At 38.2% G+C, this 17,287-nt stretch overlaps 2 protein-coding genes across 2 annotated transcripts; one reads left to right on the forward strand and one right to left on the reverse strand.

Moving 5' to 3' along the window:
• The first annotated feature begins 4,983 nt into the window (after positions 1-4,983).
• LOC145549433 (uncharacterized) lies at positions 4,984-6,538 on the forward strand. Its single transcript, XM_081601894.1, has 4 exons — positions 4,984-5,067; positions 5,230-5,321; positions 5,400-5,431; positions 5,500-6,538. Exons 1-4 carry the CDS (start codon positions 5,016-5,018, stop codon positions 5,708-5,710), a joined length of 387 nt encoding a protein of 128 aa, XP_081458020.1. The 5' UTR covers positions 4,984-5,015; the 3' UTR covers positions 5,711-6,538.
• A 536-nt stretch (positions 6,539-7,074) lies between these two features.
• Positions 7,075-17,280, reverse strand: chrnd (cholinergic receptor, nicotinic, delta (muscle)). Its single transcript, XM_008396869.3, has 12 exons — positions 17,123-17,280; positions 15,288-15,433; positions 14,190-14,234; positions 14,011-14,120; positions 13,071-13,226; positions 12,895-13,004; positions 11,624-11,824; positions 10,751-10,862; positions 9,739-9,853; positions 8,591-8,801; positions 8,400-8,518; positions 7,075-7,982 (listed from the first exon to the last, which is right to left on the reverse strand). Exons 1-12 carry the CDS (start codon positions 17,178-17,180, stop codon positions 7,800-7,802), a joined length of 1,566 nt encoding a protein of 521 aa, XP_008395091.1. The 5' UTR covers positions 17,181-17,280; the 3' UTR covers positions 7,075-7,799.
• Positions 17,281-17,287: the final 7 nt, after the last annotated feature.

Below are 17,287 nucleotides of genomic sequence, written 5' to 3' on the forward strand. Positions count from 1 at the left end.
GAGATTAATATCATGAATTGTCAAGAGATGAAAAAAAACTCAATTCTGAAACTAATATGAGTTTGAAAAATTTAATATTTCAGAGATTAATCACAGAATTTCTGAGTTTTTTCTAGAAATTTCCTTTTTGTTGTACGATTTTTCTGATTCGCCGTCAGAAAATTGAAAATTTGACCCATTTTTACAGAAAACTAGAAATAAGTTACTGTTCTGTTTTTGTAGTGTTCAGCTCCTTTCACTGATTCTGCTTACTTTGACTAGACCTCATGACTCAAGAAAGACGCTGCAGATTTTCCAGCATTGCTCCTAAAATTCCTTCCAGTTTCATAACTTTTTAAAAACTCCAGCAGGATGTTGGATTCGGGTCAGAAATGAAACCTTCTAGTTGTGCATCTGTTTGCAGGAAGGCGGGTCCAGATGAGAAGCTAATGTTTGTGTTTCTGCGCCGCTGGCAGCCTGGTCCGACTCTCAGCTCATTAAATCATTTATATTCCTAATAAAAACAGTTTCAGGTAAATAAATCCTGGCAGGTTTGATTCACAGTCAGGAAGTTTCAGCTGATGGATTTCAGTTTGGACCAGGGGTTCGTCCCGCGGACCTCCAGCGGCGGGTCGTTGGAGAAAATATGGCTGCAGAGCTCCTCCAGCGGCGGCTCGGGGTCAGAGGTCGCGAACTGAGCCGCCTCCTCCACCTCCTTACGGATCTGGATGTCCATTTCCTGAAACAGGAGAAGATTTTCACCGGTTCCTGCAGGTTTTTCATGTTTTCAGAGCTTTTTTTCCAGTAAAACTAGAAACATGTTGCAGCATCTAAAGCAAAATAAAAAACGTTCCAAACCGTTGAGGTTTCTGGATTTCAAAATTCCTGATTTTATGAGCAACAAAACGGAGCTGGTTCCTGTTTCTCTTTCTACAGAAACAGATGCAAGAACTGAACCAGAAAAGAAGAAACTGTTCACAGGAACCAATCACAGGACTGATTTCAGGAGATTAAAATAATCGACTAACCAGGGCCGTGCAGAGGCCACTAAAGGGGCAAGTCCTAAAAAAAAAAGGCCCATCTAACCTCATTCTAGGACAGAATATTAACAGCCTCTCAGCTTTCAGAGTTTAATAAACAATGATAAATTACACAATTGTGAGACATACAATAAAAGCTAAGGATAATCTCTATATAGAGCATATAACTATACCTATGTAAGATATTTTATTAGTAATTTCTTTCTGCACGTCTATTTTGTTATAGGAAAGTATTGCAATAGTCAAACCTGAAATTTAGCAAGTTATGTAAATCAGAGCTGGACCACCAGACATATTTAGTCTTTACAGAATTACACTATTAAAAATAAACAAGGGCACAATGCAACCTTTTAGTGACTGTAATCTATAAAACAAAGATCTGCCTGTTTGCTGCAGTGGAGATGAAGACGGTCCATTCAGGAAAGCAGAGCTGCAGCAAACTTTAACGTGGAACTGCAGAAAAACAAAAAAAAACAAAAGCAAATATTGAATTGTCACCATGAGAAAAGCCCACTGAGTTTTAAAAGAAAGAAAACAGTTTAACATTTTCTATCATTTTTATCTCATTTGTTGTCTGGATGGTTGTGCCTGCAGTCTTTGACACTCTGATGTCTAAAACAGGTCAGACGCTTTGTGTCTCAGGCAGATTTACCTGAACAGGTGAAGGTGAGTAAAAAGGTTTCTGCTGGTGCAAACAGCTACCTGTGGGCTCTACTGTGGTGGAGGAAAGTTCTCTGGAAGGATGAATCATGCCTCTGTGTCTGGTGATTTGACAGAGCAGTCTGGGTTGGATGGGTGTCAAAGTGGAAAGTTTGGTGGAGAGAAGATCTTGCTGTGGCGCTGTTCTGTAGGAGTTGTTCCATATTGTGGATAAATTCACTGAACCGAGCTGCGGCGCCATGGAGACGGCTCCTTCCTGCTCCAGATTTAGGCTACGTTCATGGAGGAAGTGATGCAAATCCAACCTTTTCACCGCTTCCACATGCGGAGCTGAATCTGATCGTTTCAAACCATCTGCAGTCTGAACCATCATATCACATTTTGTCAGACTTTTTACATCAGTGATGTGAGACACGGGTCATAAATCAGGATGTAAACAACATCTGAAAATTATAATGATGAAATTCTGAAGCAGTCTGGGTCAGTGAAGGCGTCACCACCTCTCTTCTTTCTGACTCCACATCCAGTCAGACTTTTCTACAGGAGCTGCAGCTGAAGGCAGATAACCTTCCTCTGATCAGCTTCCTTCTTGTCTTTTTGATCTGTTGACGAATAAACTTAAAAAACGATCCATAAACGTCTCCTTACATGAACAGAGAGCTGCTCTGTGGCGTCAGCGTTCTTCTGTGGATCGCTTTGGGTCGTAATCTGTTGCTGATTTAATTAGTAGCTTCAACAATCATGGAGAAAAAAAATCAGATTTAAGCAACAAATCAGAATAGATTCTCACCTGCTGAGTGAATGTTTCCATGAATCAGTTTATTTGGAGAGGCAGAAGTTTCCTGATCTGACCGCTGGCCTCGCTTGGCCTTCTTGTCCAACATCAGTGTCTGACCTCAAGAATGCTTAAATATTCCCAAGAATATCCTCCTAATCCCGGTTTTCCCAGAGGAGTTGGAGGTACTGCAGGTGTTTTCTCTCCTCTCTGTGTTTTAAAGATGCTGCCAGTTTGTTTTGACTGTTTGTTTATCAGGAGGTCACAGCGGGGTCGCAGTAATCGTCTCCTGTCTGCTGACAATCATCCTGTTAGCTGTGCTGCTCATAGCCTCCCTGATGGTCTATAAAAAGGTGAGAAACATTCACATTTCAGCTGGTGGTTGGAGTCGCTGCTTCATGTTCTGACATGTGTCTGATCCAGAACCACCAGATTGAGTTGGAGACGCTGCAAAATGCCAGCAGACGACGTGAGGTCAGAGTTCAACCTTCTGCTCTGTTCTAGTCACAGTTTCACCAAAAATCTGAAACTTACAGCAAATTTGTGGAAAATTCTAAATCCTTAAAGAATATTTGATCACAGAAATGAAATCAGCAGGATCAGGAGATTTCTGCTGGTCTAACATCTGTAACATCCTGTTTTACTCTGAAAGGTTCACACAGCAGTTTAAAAGCGAAGCGTCTCCATCTGCAGGGTGGACATCACCACAGAAGAAGAAGCTTCTCTGCAGAACGGCTTCATTAAACTGAACTAAACCGCTTCAGTTAAAACACCAACAAAAGAGCTGAAACTCCAAATGAGTCAGATGAGAAAACGTTTCCCTGACTCAAAGGTACCAGGATTTTCCTTAAAGCTTTTGATTAAATTACTGTCAGATCCACAAAGTTTGCCAGTTATTCAGAAGAGACAAGAACATCCCGCTAACAGTATCATTACAATCTGAGCAAAATGCTAAACCTTCAAATTAAATAAATGAGGTAAAATGTTTGATCAGATTGGAGGACGTTTGAGCTGGTCGTGTCTCAACCAGCTGGTTTCAGACCTGAGAAAGCACGAGGCGATGGTGGGCAGGAACAACTCCCATCAGAACCAGGATGTGTCTTCATCGAGTTTGGACCTGGAAATGTTCGGATGCAGGAAAAGAACCTGAATCTTCCCGTTATATTCTGGAAAATCTCACAGTTTTCCACCTGAATCTCAGAGGATCTCGGTCACCTTTGTTGAAAATGTCTGACTTCATGCAGTCAAAGCACATCTTAGTTTTTATTTTTGCTTTTAGTCATGAACAACTGTTAATTTCTTTTTCCTAATAAAAATGTGAATTTAGTTTTAAAACTTCTGAGTTTTGCTCAGAAGTTTGATCACAGAAATTTACTCCTCTGTGATTTTATTTTATTTTTTCTACAGTGAACTTAGAGCTGCTCTATAACTTTCCTAAAGGTTTTCTTTGCTCTAATTCAATGTTACCATGAAACTCAAACTTTCTGTTGTTAAACCATGATGTGATGTCACCATATTGACGATAACGTTTGTATATGAGCATTTGTGCAGCTTTAATCTGTTTATAGATGCAAACAGAAATATGTTCAATGTTCTTCATGAGTTTTTGAAGTTTTACAAAATATATTTTTACTCATTTTGTTTGCTGGCGTTTCCTGAGAATAGAAATATTTGCTCAAATGTTGCCAAACCAGAAATTGTCTGTGGATTTTAAAAACATTAGAATAAACCAAACTGCTGCTGAGTTTATGTGGCTTTTTACTGACTCAGCAGGATCAGTTAAATGAATATGAATTATTTCTACCCAACAGCTCTCTGCTCTTTGAAAAACTAATAATGTCATTGATAATATTTAATTATGTATGGATGGCTGTTTTATGCATTTCTCATTCAGTTGTATATTTATGATGTTTTAACTTCAAGCTAATAGAGATGGAAATGTTCACTAATATTCATTAAAATGGGACAATAGAGAAGGTTTTTGGTCTTTTATTTTGTAGTACACGATGTTTTCTTTGGAAGTGGGTGGTTTCTTTTTATAATCATTAAAGTCCAAACATCTGGATAATACAGGACATTGTTTTAATATGTGGAATTAAATACAGCCAGAAAAGTCCGAAATAATGAATCCGACATGACATGACGTCCACGGGAGATGGCGCTGTTTCCTCATGATTTATGGTGTTTTTATTGCAGTACATAAGAAGCTGAACTCACACATACAGACGCAGGATGAGTTGGCGCAGCAGGAGCGGCGGTGCCGCCATATTGTGAGTGGCAGTATGATAGAAACGCGTTCAAAAAGCGGTGGGAGCCTCATGGAGGCGGGTTTAGGTCCAGCTGTTTCTGTTCCCACATTGTGAGACTTTAGTAGCTCTTCTGTTTCACAATAAAGCAAAAAAAAAAACTTGTCTGTTTTTTTCCATCAGTGTCAATATAAATGTATTTGTTATTTAGAAGAAACTGCCTCTCACAATATGGCGGTCGCGCTGACGTAACGTGCAGAGGGGCGTCTACTGTGATGTCTGGTTCGGGTGGAGCAGAACAACTCAGCCAGCAAAATGTTTCACGACGGAACCGGGGAATCACTCGCCGCCGCCATGGATGAAGTCTGTGAGTATCACCGTCTGTTTCTCATTATTTCTCCCCAAATGACGTCCTGACTGGAGGAGGCTACTGAGGCTGCGCAGAGCAGCGCCTGTCCAAAGTGCTGAATAAGGACCTGATGGGAGCTGGAGACAGGGGACACTTTGTCTCACTTTGTGTTTCCTCCAGATGTCTTCATGCTCCTGCTCATCCTGGCTGTGGTGTTTGTTGTTCTTTTAATTATTGGGCTGATGGTTCTGCTGTACTGCACGTATTTAAAGGTTAGTCAAAAATATTACTTTTATTATTGTTGTTTTGTTTTACATTATAATCATGACTCTGATGTGTTTTGGACACAGAGTAGAGGACCACAGCCCGGTCAGCCTTTCTGGTAAGAATAACAGATCAAATCAACGTTAAGTTTTTTCTCTCGTTGACTTTCTTTAAATTTCCCCTCAGTTGTTGCTGCAGGAAAACCCAGCAGGAGGCCATCTCTGAGCTTCCACCAACATATTTCCTGTTCCCGCTCAACCCCACCGACGGTGTCCCGGAGGACAGCCTGTCCTGTCCTGGCACCCAGTGGGTGATGTATCCCGGACGAGCCCCCAGGGACCAGATGCTAAATGTTCCAGCATGCGGACCAGCTCCATATTTTACTGCCACCATCTGAGGAATTTAAAAACTGTAATCTGACTTTCTGTGTTGCTTCTGGAATGATGGCTTCTTCATCGCTGAGCGGCTTCTCTGAGTGTTGATTGTGGCCAAACAAATCCTCTATGCTGCCAAAGAGACACTTGCTGCTGTAGTCAATCAAAATGTTTGCCTGAACACGCCTTGCCCGAGTGCCTCTGGGCAAGGCAGCAAACCCTACGTTGCCTTTCTATCTGGGTTTTTCTATGTTAAAGTCAAAAACAAAAAGAAAGTAAAATAAATCAATAAAAGCTCAAAATTAATCTTAACATTCACATCCAGGTTTAGTGAAAGAAACTTCACAGCAAAACATTTCTACAAATTACAATATTCTGATTTATAAACATGTTTTTTGTTTCTACTGATTTTATATTTTATATTCTCAGGATCATTAATGTTGTTTACCAAATTTATTTAACTTTATTTCTGCCACTGTAGTCACTGTGAAGACATCTGATTCACATTAGAACATGATTCACTTTGCACCTTTATCACTTTTGCACCTCAATCCCTTTACTTTGCACTTTATTTTAGCACCAGATGTGGATTTGCACTGGATTGTGATTTGCACTGGATTCACTTTTGCACCGTGTTACTGTGAGTTTTCTTGAACTGTTAATATATTTAACAGATATTCAGGGATTTGCTGCTCAGCTTTATTGCTAATTTTCATCAGATGGAAATTTATAATTCTAATTTGTGTTAGTCTGTCTTTTATTACAATATTCCTTTTTGTGATTCCTGTTTATTTGATCTTTGCTGCATATTCAGTTTTTACATCTTTTCCTTAAATATCTTTTACCCGGTAGCACATGTTTATTTAATAGTTTTGTTATTACATATTTATTGAAACATTAATTTATCAGATTTTAATGTTTTTTGTTTTTACTGTTTTTATTTACAAGTTGATTTAAAAGAGAAAACAAAATATATTCTCTGTTAATATTAAAGTTACAGTTTGATTCACTGCATCGTTTGACTTTAGAGAAATTCATAAAAAATTATTATTAGATTTAATATAATTATATTTTATTTATATTATTATTATATTTTATGTTTCCTTTTCTCAGCCTTAATATAAAAAACTTATGAACTCATCATTATAACTTTTCAATCAAAGAAATAAAAGAAAAATCCATTTAAAAAATTTATATAATGGCTTCATGTTTTAATTTGGTTTTATTGTTTAGAAAATACAGGATGAAATTAACTTTGTTACACATTTAAAATACAAACCATGCAGTAGTTTTATTTTCCTGAGGAAGTATTGAGTGATTATTATTAATCAACAATCAAACTAATTAAAGAAAAATAAGTTTAGAAAATGAAAAACAAGAAAATAACTAATGGTTTCATGTTTTTATTTGGTTTTATTGCTCTTTACAAAATAAAGGATAAAGTAGAATATTATACATTTAAGGCAAAACCATGCAATAGTTTTATTTCCCTGTGATGTTATTATGATTATTATTAATAATCACCTGATTCCCTGAACATTTTGATTTATGAATCTGTGTGATAGAAACTGAAGAACATCTGAAGTCAAATCAAGTATTTTGGGTGATAAAAATCACATTTTTGTTTTTCATTCAGGATTTCATGTGATTTTTAAGACAAACTGAGAAAATCAGCAGCACTTTTTTTTATCAGTTTGGATTTTTTTTTTTAACACTTCAAGTCCTATGAAGTTTTTGATTGAAAACAAAAAAAAACTTCAATAACTACAGCTGGCATTTAAGAATTTTAAAATTCTGGAAATAAAACATAAAACATAATCAGAAAATTATTTTGGCTGCCAAAAAAACTTTTTCTCAATTTTCAAAAATATATATATATTTTTAGAAACAATAAAATGACATTTATATTGTTATGTTTGGCGAATGCAAAAGTAAATGATGTAATTCATTGAAGAATAAAACTTATGAAATACTTCTAGGTAATTTAAATAAAACTGTGTTTTGGAGACACAAACTGAACTCAAAGTAAATAAAACCAGATATAAAATATTCACTTCAACCTCAGAAACTCAGAAATGAATGAGTGAAGCCGGAACCGGCTGTCGGGTCGGGTCACAGCAGGCGCGGGTTGTCCTCGCTGTAGTCGTAAGGGTCTCCCTGGAAGGGCAGGCGGGGCGGGTGGTTACAGATCCCCATGAGGAAGATGATGATGGTGCCAAAGGTCATCACCGGGGTGATGAGGAAGAGGCAGAGCCGGTCCACCGTACGGGCGATACCGCTCCAGTTGTCCTTCTCCTGCAAACACAGAACATCTGGATCTAGACTCTGCTGCTGTGAGCGTAGATCTATGATCCTAGATCACCTCAGCTCTAGGAGGAGACGGGAACCTGATCTACCTAAACAGATCAGTTTAGGCCCAAAATGGGAAATTAACTAAAAAATAACCCTAAATAAATAAAAAACAAGTTTCAGGAAAAGACGCACCAGGCAGTGATGCTAACGCGCTAACAGCTAAACTAATTTTTAAACTAATTTATTTTTGATAACTTTGAAAATGTTTTTAAATAATTTTTCCAGATAAATCCTACAGCTCTAATTTTCTCAGCTGTTTTGTAACTTTCAGTTGAATAAAGTTCAACATCTGGTTGAAGTTTTGATGGACTGCAGAGTTGATTTTGGGTAATTGGACGTCAGACATTTGTCTCCTCTCACCTCGTTGTAGTCGTTCTTGTTGCGCATGTGTTGGACGATGTAGTTCGCTCCGTCCACCGCCGGCTTCATCTCTCCGTACAGCTGATCCATCGCTCCGTCGCTTTCCACCGGCTTCAACACTGAACACACGCAGCCTGTCAGTGCTGACCGACCTCACGGTTCTGTCTGGTTCTGGTTCTGTCTGGACGTACCTGAGGCGGGCGTGGGCCGTTTGGACAGCCCGTGTCTCTCTGACTGCCTCTCAAACATCAGCTCGCTGCGGGACTTGATGCTGTAATATTCCTCCGCTGCAGCGATGTATCCCACCGAGCTGGATCGCCGTGGCAACGCTCCGTCCCACGGCGGCTCGTTGTCCGCTGGGTGGGTCATGTGGAGGATCCGGGGCAACCGCTCCAGGAAAAACTGCACAAAAGGTTGATTCATATTTATGTAATGTTAAAACAGAAGAGACTTTAAAATCCTGTAGTTAGTTTATAATCACTGAATGGAACCAGAACCAAACATGGAGAAGCTTCAGCTTCTATGCACCATAAATCTGGAACAAACTCCAGTCCAGTTCATCCTAAAAGTTCAGCAAAAACTCAAAATCTCACCAAAACTTTTTAGTGAAAATAACTTAGTTTAAAATAAACTTTTCAGCAAGATATAGATGTTTGTTTTAAGTCAATAATTCTTTAATAATAATAATAATAATGATTAAATCCACTGACAGATTATTTCACTTATAGGCTACATCAAAAATCTGGAACAAACTTCCAAAAAAACTGAAAAACAGTTGAAACACTGACCTTCTTTAAATTAAGGCTGAAAATCCACCTGGGTTGAGTTAATAAATTAAACATTAACCAACATTTGTTGATGATTTTAATGACAACAATCATCAAAATGTAAAGTTTGTTTCTGACTCTTTGATGTTTTTATTGCTGAAATGTGCAACACAAATAAACTGATAGTTGACTAGATATTCTCCCATTTCATACGTTAAATAACCAACCAGTGGAACTAGGAGTTTCATCTTTTCATCAATATTAATCAAATTAACTTGATTGATTTAGTTTTTCAGTTTTCTGACTGATTGTCCTCAATTTATTCTCCTACTACTTTCCTCTGACGAACTTTAACTTCTCTGTTCTGTCTTTTCTTTCTTCCCTTCCTGTGTAAAGTTTCAGTTTGTCTGTCAGTGTGTGTGTGTGTGTGTGTGTGTGCGTGCGTGCGTGCGTGCGTGCGTGCGTGCGTGCGTGCGTGCGTGCGTGCGTGCGTGCGTGCGTGCGTGCGTGTGTGTGTGTGTGTGTGTGAAATGAGAGCCATAAACATTTTAAATGTTGTGATGGTTCTTCACCTTCTTGGTCCACTCAGACATGACGTGTGTGCTGGGCGTCCTGAAGTGCAGGTTGAGAACGACGACACAGTTCAACACCACGATGGTAACGAGAACCATGATGAACATCAAATATCTGAGAAAACACATAAAAACATCAGTAAACGTTTAAATTCAACATTTCCAAGTATTTCTGTCTAGTTTCTACTGCAAATATCTGAATACGTTTGATATGAAACAAAACTAACTGAACTTTTCAGCAACATATATGAGTTAAGTAAATATTTCCTTAATATTGATGAAAAACAAAAGTTTTAGTTCTACTTGTAAATTATTTCACTTATAAAAATATTTTGTAATCAACAACAAGGCAGTTCAAAGAGCTTTACTTCATAAAAACACAAAAATAAAGAGTCATATAAAAATCAGTCACTAATTAAGAAACCTGAAACAGATGTTACATATTAATGTAATGTTTGATCAAACCCATCAATACTTATCAAACATGTTGCTTAATTTATTACGGTTCTGAGGTAAATCTGCCCAGGTGGGATTTCAGCCTGGATTTAAAGGAGGTCAGTGTTTCGGCTGTTTTTCCGTTTCTTCCAGATTCGTGATGCATAAGTGAAATAATCTGCTAGTGGATTTAATCATTATTATCAAACAATTATTGACTTAAACCAAACCTCTATATCTTGCTCAAAAGTTACTTTTAACTTAGTTTTACTCATTTATTTGCACTAAAATCTAAACCAAAAATACTCGGTAAAATTTTGTGTTTTTGCAGTGAAACCAGCATAAGAACCAAAAAAATCTAATTTATTGCTGCAAAGTCCAATTTAATCTTTGTTATAACTTTTATTTAAATTATTTTTATGCTACAACAAAAACTCCAGTTCACCGTGAAAGCTTAGAAAGTCCTACACTAAAAACAAGTGAAAAATATGTTTTACTTTTTTTTTAAAAAAACAATCAGGAACTCTAAATTGTTTGTTCTTGTAGATATTGAAAAACAAAATGATTTTTTTCCTACTTGACTATGAGGGGGACGGACATGGACGTCTCCGGCAGCCGCTGGGAAATCAGCAGGAGGAAGACAGACTGAGCCAGCAGGACGGAGATGGACAACGTCATCTTCTCCCCACCTAGAGGAAAAACACACAAAACTTCAAATCTGTGGCTCAGAGTTTAACTGGACGAAACCAAAACAGTTTACAGGACAAGTCTGAGAAGTTCTAACACTTTATTATGAAGGAGTTTAAATTAAGACACTGTTATAAACATGGAGACTTCATGAATGTTTACAGCTGTTTTCATGTCATTCAGTAAATAATGACATTTTAATGCAAAGTTGTGTTAAATGTTGCCTTAAAATCAATTAAAAGTGTTAATTATAATAATATTTTAGTGCAAAATGACTTAAAAGTTAAGTAAAAATCAATTAAAACTGTCAACTTTGGTAAATAATCTTAGTTTAATGCAATGTTATGTCAAAACTTCCATTTAAAAAGTATCAATGTTGCTTTATTCAGTAAATAAAGATATTTAATTTAAAACTTGCATTAAAAATCCATTAAACTTTGTATTAAAAGTGTCATTACTTACCAAATTAGGCAAAGTTGAAGCTTTTAACGCAGCTTTGCATTAAAATGTCATGTTTTATTGAATGACACTTCATGACAGTCATAAATATTAATGAAGACTCCTTCCTGTTCCTGACAGGAAGTCGTATTCAGACCTTCAGAATAAAGTTTAATCTAGTTATTAACAGCAGATATGTAAATCTTCCAGCTTTGCAGGATAATTTTTCCTCTGAGTGACCTCTGAGTGACCTCTAAGTGACCTCTGAGTGACTTTCAGAGTTGGTAAAGCGGCTGAGGGTTGGGCGGAGCGGCTGTGCACTGACTGTCAGCAGGCAGGTAGTAGACCAGTGAGGCCATGAAGGAGATGAGCACACAGGGGATGATGATGTTGACGATGTAGAAGAGCGGCTTGCGTTTGATGACCAGGTAGAAGGTGATGTCCTGGTGCTTGTTGCTCTCCATGGGAATGTGTTTGTAGATGTTTTTCTTGGCCGGCCGGTGGATGATCTCCCACTCGCCGTTCTCTGCAGGCACAAACTTCACATCATCAGATCCTAATTTACAGATTATTCTCAATCTAATCTCCATTTTGATTCCCATCAGAGTTCCTGCTGCAGTTTTTCAATAAATCTGCAGGAGGATTTTAATTACATTTTGATATATGAGTTTGTCTGATTTTCTCTGTGACAGAATATTTCTAATTTAATGGATATCAGAGGTAAAAGAAAAAGTTCTGGATGTAAATGTGAAGACATTTTGGTTATTGTGTCAGATAAGATTCATGTTTTTCAGATGTTTAGCAGAATGTGAATTTCTTCAGAGACAAACTGTTGCATCCTCAGTGCACTAAGGAGCGTTATCACAGATCCTTCCTCTGTCGCTCAACATGTTCATGTTTTCATAACCGACTTTTACCAAAAAGTAAAACCAAGTTCATCCAGAAACTTTTACCGAAAAGCCGACTTTGTTGGAACCAAATCAGCTCTTATTTTTTTCTTAAATTTGGCTAAATATAGCAAACGTTTTGAAACAAAGTCACGCAAATCCTGTTCTTAAACTGAAGTAAATGTATTCAAACTAGAAACATTTATTTTAATACAACATGCTTCTGAATGTTGTATTAAAATCTCCTTTATATACAAATTTCTGAGAGTTCCACCAAAAACTCAGAAATTTTGTGATTAATCTCAGAACTTTTCTAGAAAAGATTTCAAAAGAAAATTTTCAACACTTTTTGTAGAAAATTTCTGAGTTTTTTTGGCATAAATTTATTACTAACTACTGCTTTGATTCTGCATGTTGTATTAAAATGTTTCTAGTTTGAATGCATTTATTTCAGTTTAAGAACAGGATTTGCGTGACTTTGTTTCAAAACGTTTGCTATATATATATATATATATATATATATATATATATATATATATATATATATATATATATATATATATATTTGGAAAAATCCCTTTCACGTTTTGGGTCTACAATAAATATCTGGCTACTTTATTAGTTTTGGCTGCATTTTCGATGGAGTCTAACATTTTGGCCATGATGGCAGAAAGTTTGGACGCTCCTGGTTAAAAGGATAAAAAGTTGCCTGTGAAGCTGGCCGGGTCGATGACGATCCACTCCACGGTGTGCTTGTGAGTTTCGTTCCCGTCTTCCTTCAGCAGCATCTTGATCTCTTTGGCGTTGTAGGTAAGGGAGCTGCAGAAACACACAGAGCGTTTACGTCTCCTGACCTGCAGGAGGCGCCGTTTCATCGCCACCTACCTGAATTTGAGCGTACAGTTCTGCCAGTCGAAGGGGAAGAAGTTGACGTTGATGGAGCAGGAGGAGCGGAAGATGGCGGGAGGCAGCCAGTAGCAGAGACCAGACGGATCCACCAGGACGTTGCTGTAGTAGGCAACCTGGAACTGGGCGTCGTTACTAAACACAGGGAGCGATGACATCACAATGACATCACTGCAATCAGATAAACTATTCATACCCCGGCCTACAACATGTACTTTTAAAAAAAAATTTACTATTTATTTTTTTAACAATATATTCAATGAGTTTTTGCATTTATGAAACACAGAACACACCAATAATTAACCCTCAGAGGATAAAACGTAAAGAATTAAGCTGTTTCAATGGCCTAGTCAAAGTTCAAACATGCTGAAAGCCGTGTGGTTTGAACGTTCCTGGAAAGTCAGATTTACTCCATCTTTAAACGTCATGGGGAAAAATAAATAGCGGTGAGTTTTTATCTAATAACGACAGAAACTAGTGAGTAAATTGAGTTATTCACTGGTTTGATGTCAGGATGGAAAATCTCAGCTTGACTCATTAGAGTCTTTGTGTCGAGTCGGACCTGGAATAAAAGCTTCCCCAGTGATGGATGAGGAAATACGCCGCCCGCCCGTCCCGAGCCCCCTCCCCCCTTCCCACGCCGCAGCAGGCTCACCTTCGTCATCGATGAAGTCCTTGAAAATAAAATTTTACTTGTCTAATTTCAATTAACTACAAACTAGACTAAAGTAGTGTTCATCTGTACTATTTTGCTAATATTCTGTAGTAAAACAAGTTTGTCAAACAAAATGGCTGCCCTGCGCCTGCTGATGTCACTGAACTACCGAAACCCAACGAGTGCATTTCTGAAAAAATGTAAACTTTAAACAACAAAACTTTGTTTAATATTTGCCCTGATCTGTATAAAACATAGTTTTACTTGTTTTCCAGGACGATCTCTGGCAGCCACACCATGCTGGGCGGCAGGCGCAGCATCTCGATGCCGTCGAACTCGCTGGCGTTCCACGAGAGCCGGTAGTCGGTCCATGTCTGCGTCAGAGAAACGCAGATCAGACCGGAGGCTTGGTTTGACTTAAAAATAAAAAAACACTAACGTACGTGTTCAATCCACACGTTTGTCAGCAGCGTCTCGTCTACTTCTTTCTACAGAAGATAAAAGTTACATCATGTCAGAAGCACGGTAGTGGCAGCATCATGCTGCAGCTGCAGGACGGAGAGAACAGATGCATGCCACACTTTTCAGGTAGGGCTACAACTAATGGTTATTTTAGTAATTTATCATTCTGATGATTAATTGATTAATCGAATAAATTTTTTTTTTTATGTTTTACAGATTTTTTGTTTAACTGCTTAAACTTTTTTATCCAATATTAAAAATCCATTAATAGATTCAAATAAACAAATAACAGGATTCCTCTAGTGCCTTTATGTGTCAAACTCAAGGCCGTCAGCAGCTTTATTTCCAGACTGAGCCACTCCAGATTTTTGCGATTCCACATTTGCAAAAATTTCTGCAAAATCCACAGATTACTGCATTGTTTCACACTAATTCATAAATCAATGCAAATTTTCTGAAAAATGGTCAAAAACGTTGGATTTAAGTGACTGCTAACTCCTGCCTGCAGGTGGCGCTGTTTCTTACCTTACCACGCTGCTGCCTCAGGATTATTTCATATCAGCCGTGATCAATAAGTTATATTTACATCAGCACAAATATTGCTATTGTAAAAATAGCAAATGTTTTTGAATCTGTGATTTTTATTGCCAAAAAAAGACAAAAAACAATCTCTAAATCCTGATGTGTGTTTTTAAGAATGTAGAGGCAGATATTTATTGATAGGTGATCAGTTTGTTAATGGTTTTATCGTTACATTCAGGCACTCGGCCCATGAACATATTCATGATCTCTTTATGGTTTGATTCTGAGCAGATGAAGATAAATTTGCTACTTGAGGGATTTTGGGTAAAACCTTCTACAGACAAAGGTTTTTTAATTTAAAACGCAAAATGTACATATTGTGCAGCTTTGGCTTAATTGCTGCTCTTCAGGTGTTATTTTTTAGTAATTTGTAAAGTCTGCATATTCCAGTTAACGATTAACCAAATCTGAATTAGTTGATTATTTCAGTAGCTGGTTTATCAGGATTAATCGCTCCAGCCCTAATTTCAGGTAAACACGTTTTTCCGGTTTCCCACCAGGGAGATGAGGTTGGAGAGCGTCAGCGCCAGGGAAACGTCCACAACCTCCTGCTGCTTCTCCACGGGTCGCAGCTCCTTGTTGTATCCTTTCTCCACGAACAGGTGGTTGATCAGACGCTCCTCCTCGTTCCGGCACAAACACTCTGACAGGAAAACAGATCCAAGACGAGAACCTTAGCTTCAACTCTTAGGACTTTATTTCATTTTTAAATTAATTTATGAAGCACCTTTGACCTTCAGAGAGAGAATGACCTTTAATGACCCCCACAGAGTCTAGAAAGGAGAAATATTCTCTGTAGAACAGAAAGAGATCTGCAGCTCTGCACTGTGACGCTGCGTGGCGAATAGTTATCAAAATATCCTCATAACCAGAGAAGGGCAGAGTACTATGATGAGTACTACAATGAGTACTACAAACTGTACTATAGTAAGAGTAGAGGTACTTCAACATGATTTTACTCAAGAAAAAAAATAAAAAGTCTACTGCACTGAGTAAATGATCAAATTATTGATAATTTACTATTTAACCATTACATAATAAGATTGACAAAAATGTAAAGCTAAGTGAAAATTTTGGTATTTTAAGGAACAAAATGACAATAATTCAGATAAATAACAAAAAACAAGAAAATCAGCCAAAAGAAAATTTTCCACATCAGTTTCGTTCAATAAAGAAACTTTTTAATAAAACCTGCAGTTTGTTTCTGTCTGCTGGATTTAAAAGATCCGTTTGGTGCGTCGCTCCGTCACACAGCAGGAGGGAAACGGATCAGGTTTCTGAGGCCTGAACGGCTGGAGGCCACATGCTGAGAGAGCAGGACTGATACCACCAGAACCGACCGGAACCGAACAGGACCAGCAGAACCAGCAGAGCCGACCAGAACCGACCGGAACCGAACAGGACCAGCAGAACCAGCAGAGCCGACCAGAACCGACCGGAACCGAACAGGACCAGCAGAACTAACCGGAACCGAACGGAACCCAGAACCGACCGGAACCGAACAGGACTGACTGAAACCAACAGGAACCAGCAGAACCAGCAGAACCGACCGGAACTTAACAGGACCAACAGAACCAACAGAACCAACAGGACCGACCGGAACCGAACAGCACCAGCAGAACCGAACAGAACCACCAGAACCGACCGGAACCGAACAGGACCAGCAGAATCGATCGGAACCGAACAGGACCAGCAGAGCCGACCGGAACCGAACGGAACCAACAGAACCGACCGGAACCAGCAGAAATCAAAATTTTGATCCTTAAAATACCAACATTTCCACTTAACTTTATATTTTGCTCCGTCTGATGATGCAACTTTTTAATTCTGAATGATTAATAATTTGATCGGTTACTTCAATACTTTTTACAAAATACGATTTTTTTTTTCTGCTAATGTCCTAGAAAGTTTATATTTATAAAGAAGAGCTTCTTAAAATGTGACATTTATGAAGAGTTTGTTTGGTTTAGGGTTTTAAACAGAAAACATGTTTGGATGGAAAATGTGCAGAACACTGCAAAAACACAAAACCAAGTATTTTTGGTTTAGTTTCTAGTGCAAATATCTTAGTACAGCTGAAATAAGACAAAACTAAATCAGAAAAAACTTTTCAGCAACACATAGGAGCTGGTTGTAAGTCAATAATTCCTTAATATTGATTTTAAAACCGTCCATTTGCAGATTATTTCTTTTATAACTTGGTAAGTTTTAGTGTTTTTGCAGTAAAATATTTTCATTTCTTTAGAAGCATGTTTACAACCAAAATGCTGGAACTACAGCAGAGATAAATCAGACAGCAATAGAAACCAGCCGGAGTTTCAGGTGAACTGACCTGAGGAGATGAGCGTCAGCAGCAACAGGGCGACCAGCGCTGCTCGGTGCAGCTCCATGGCGGACCGGACCGCCTGACTGGACCAGAACCCGCTCTACCCGCCGACCTTCAGGCAGGAAACTCTGAGTGACAAGCAGCAGCTGCAGAAACACAGAGGGCAGAAAA

This window comes from Poecilia reticulata, chromosome 20, assembly GCF_904066995.2.
Source record: "Poecilia reticulata chromosome 20, P_reticulata-male-v2, whole genome shotgun sequence".
NCBI lineage: Eukaryota > Metazoa > Chordata > Actinopteri > Cyprinodontiformes > Poeciliidae > Poecilia > Poecilia reticulata.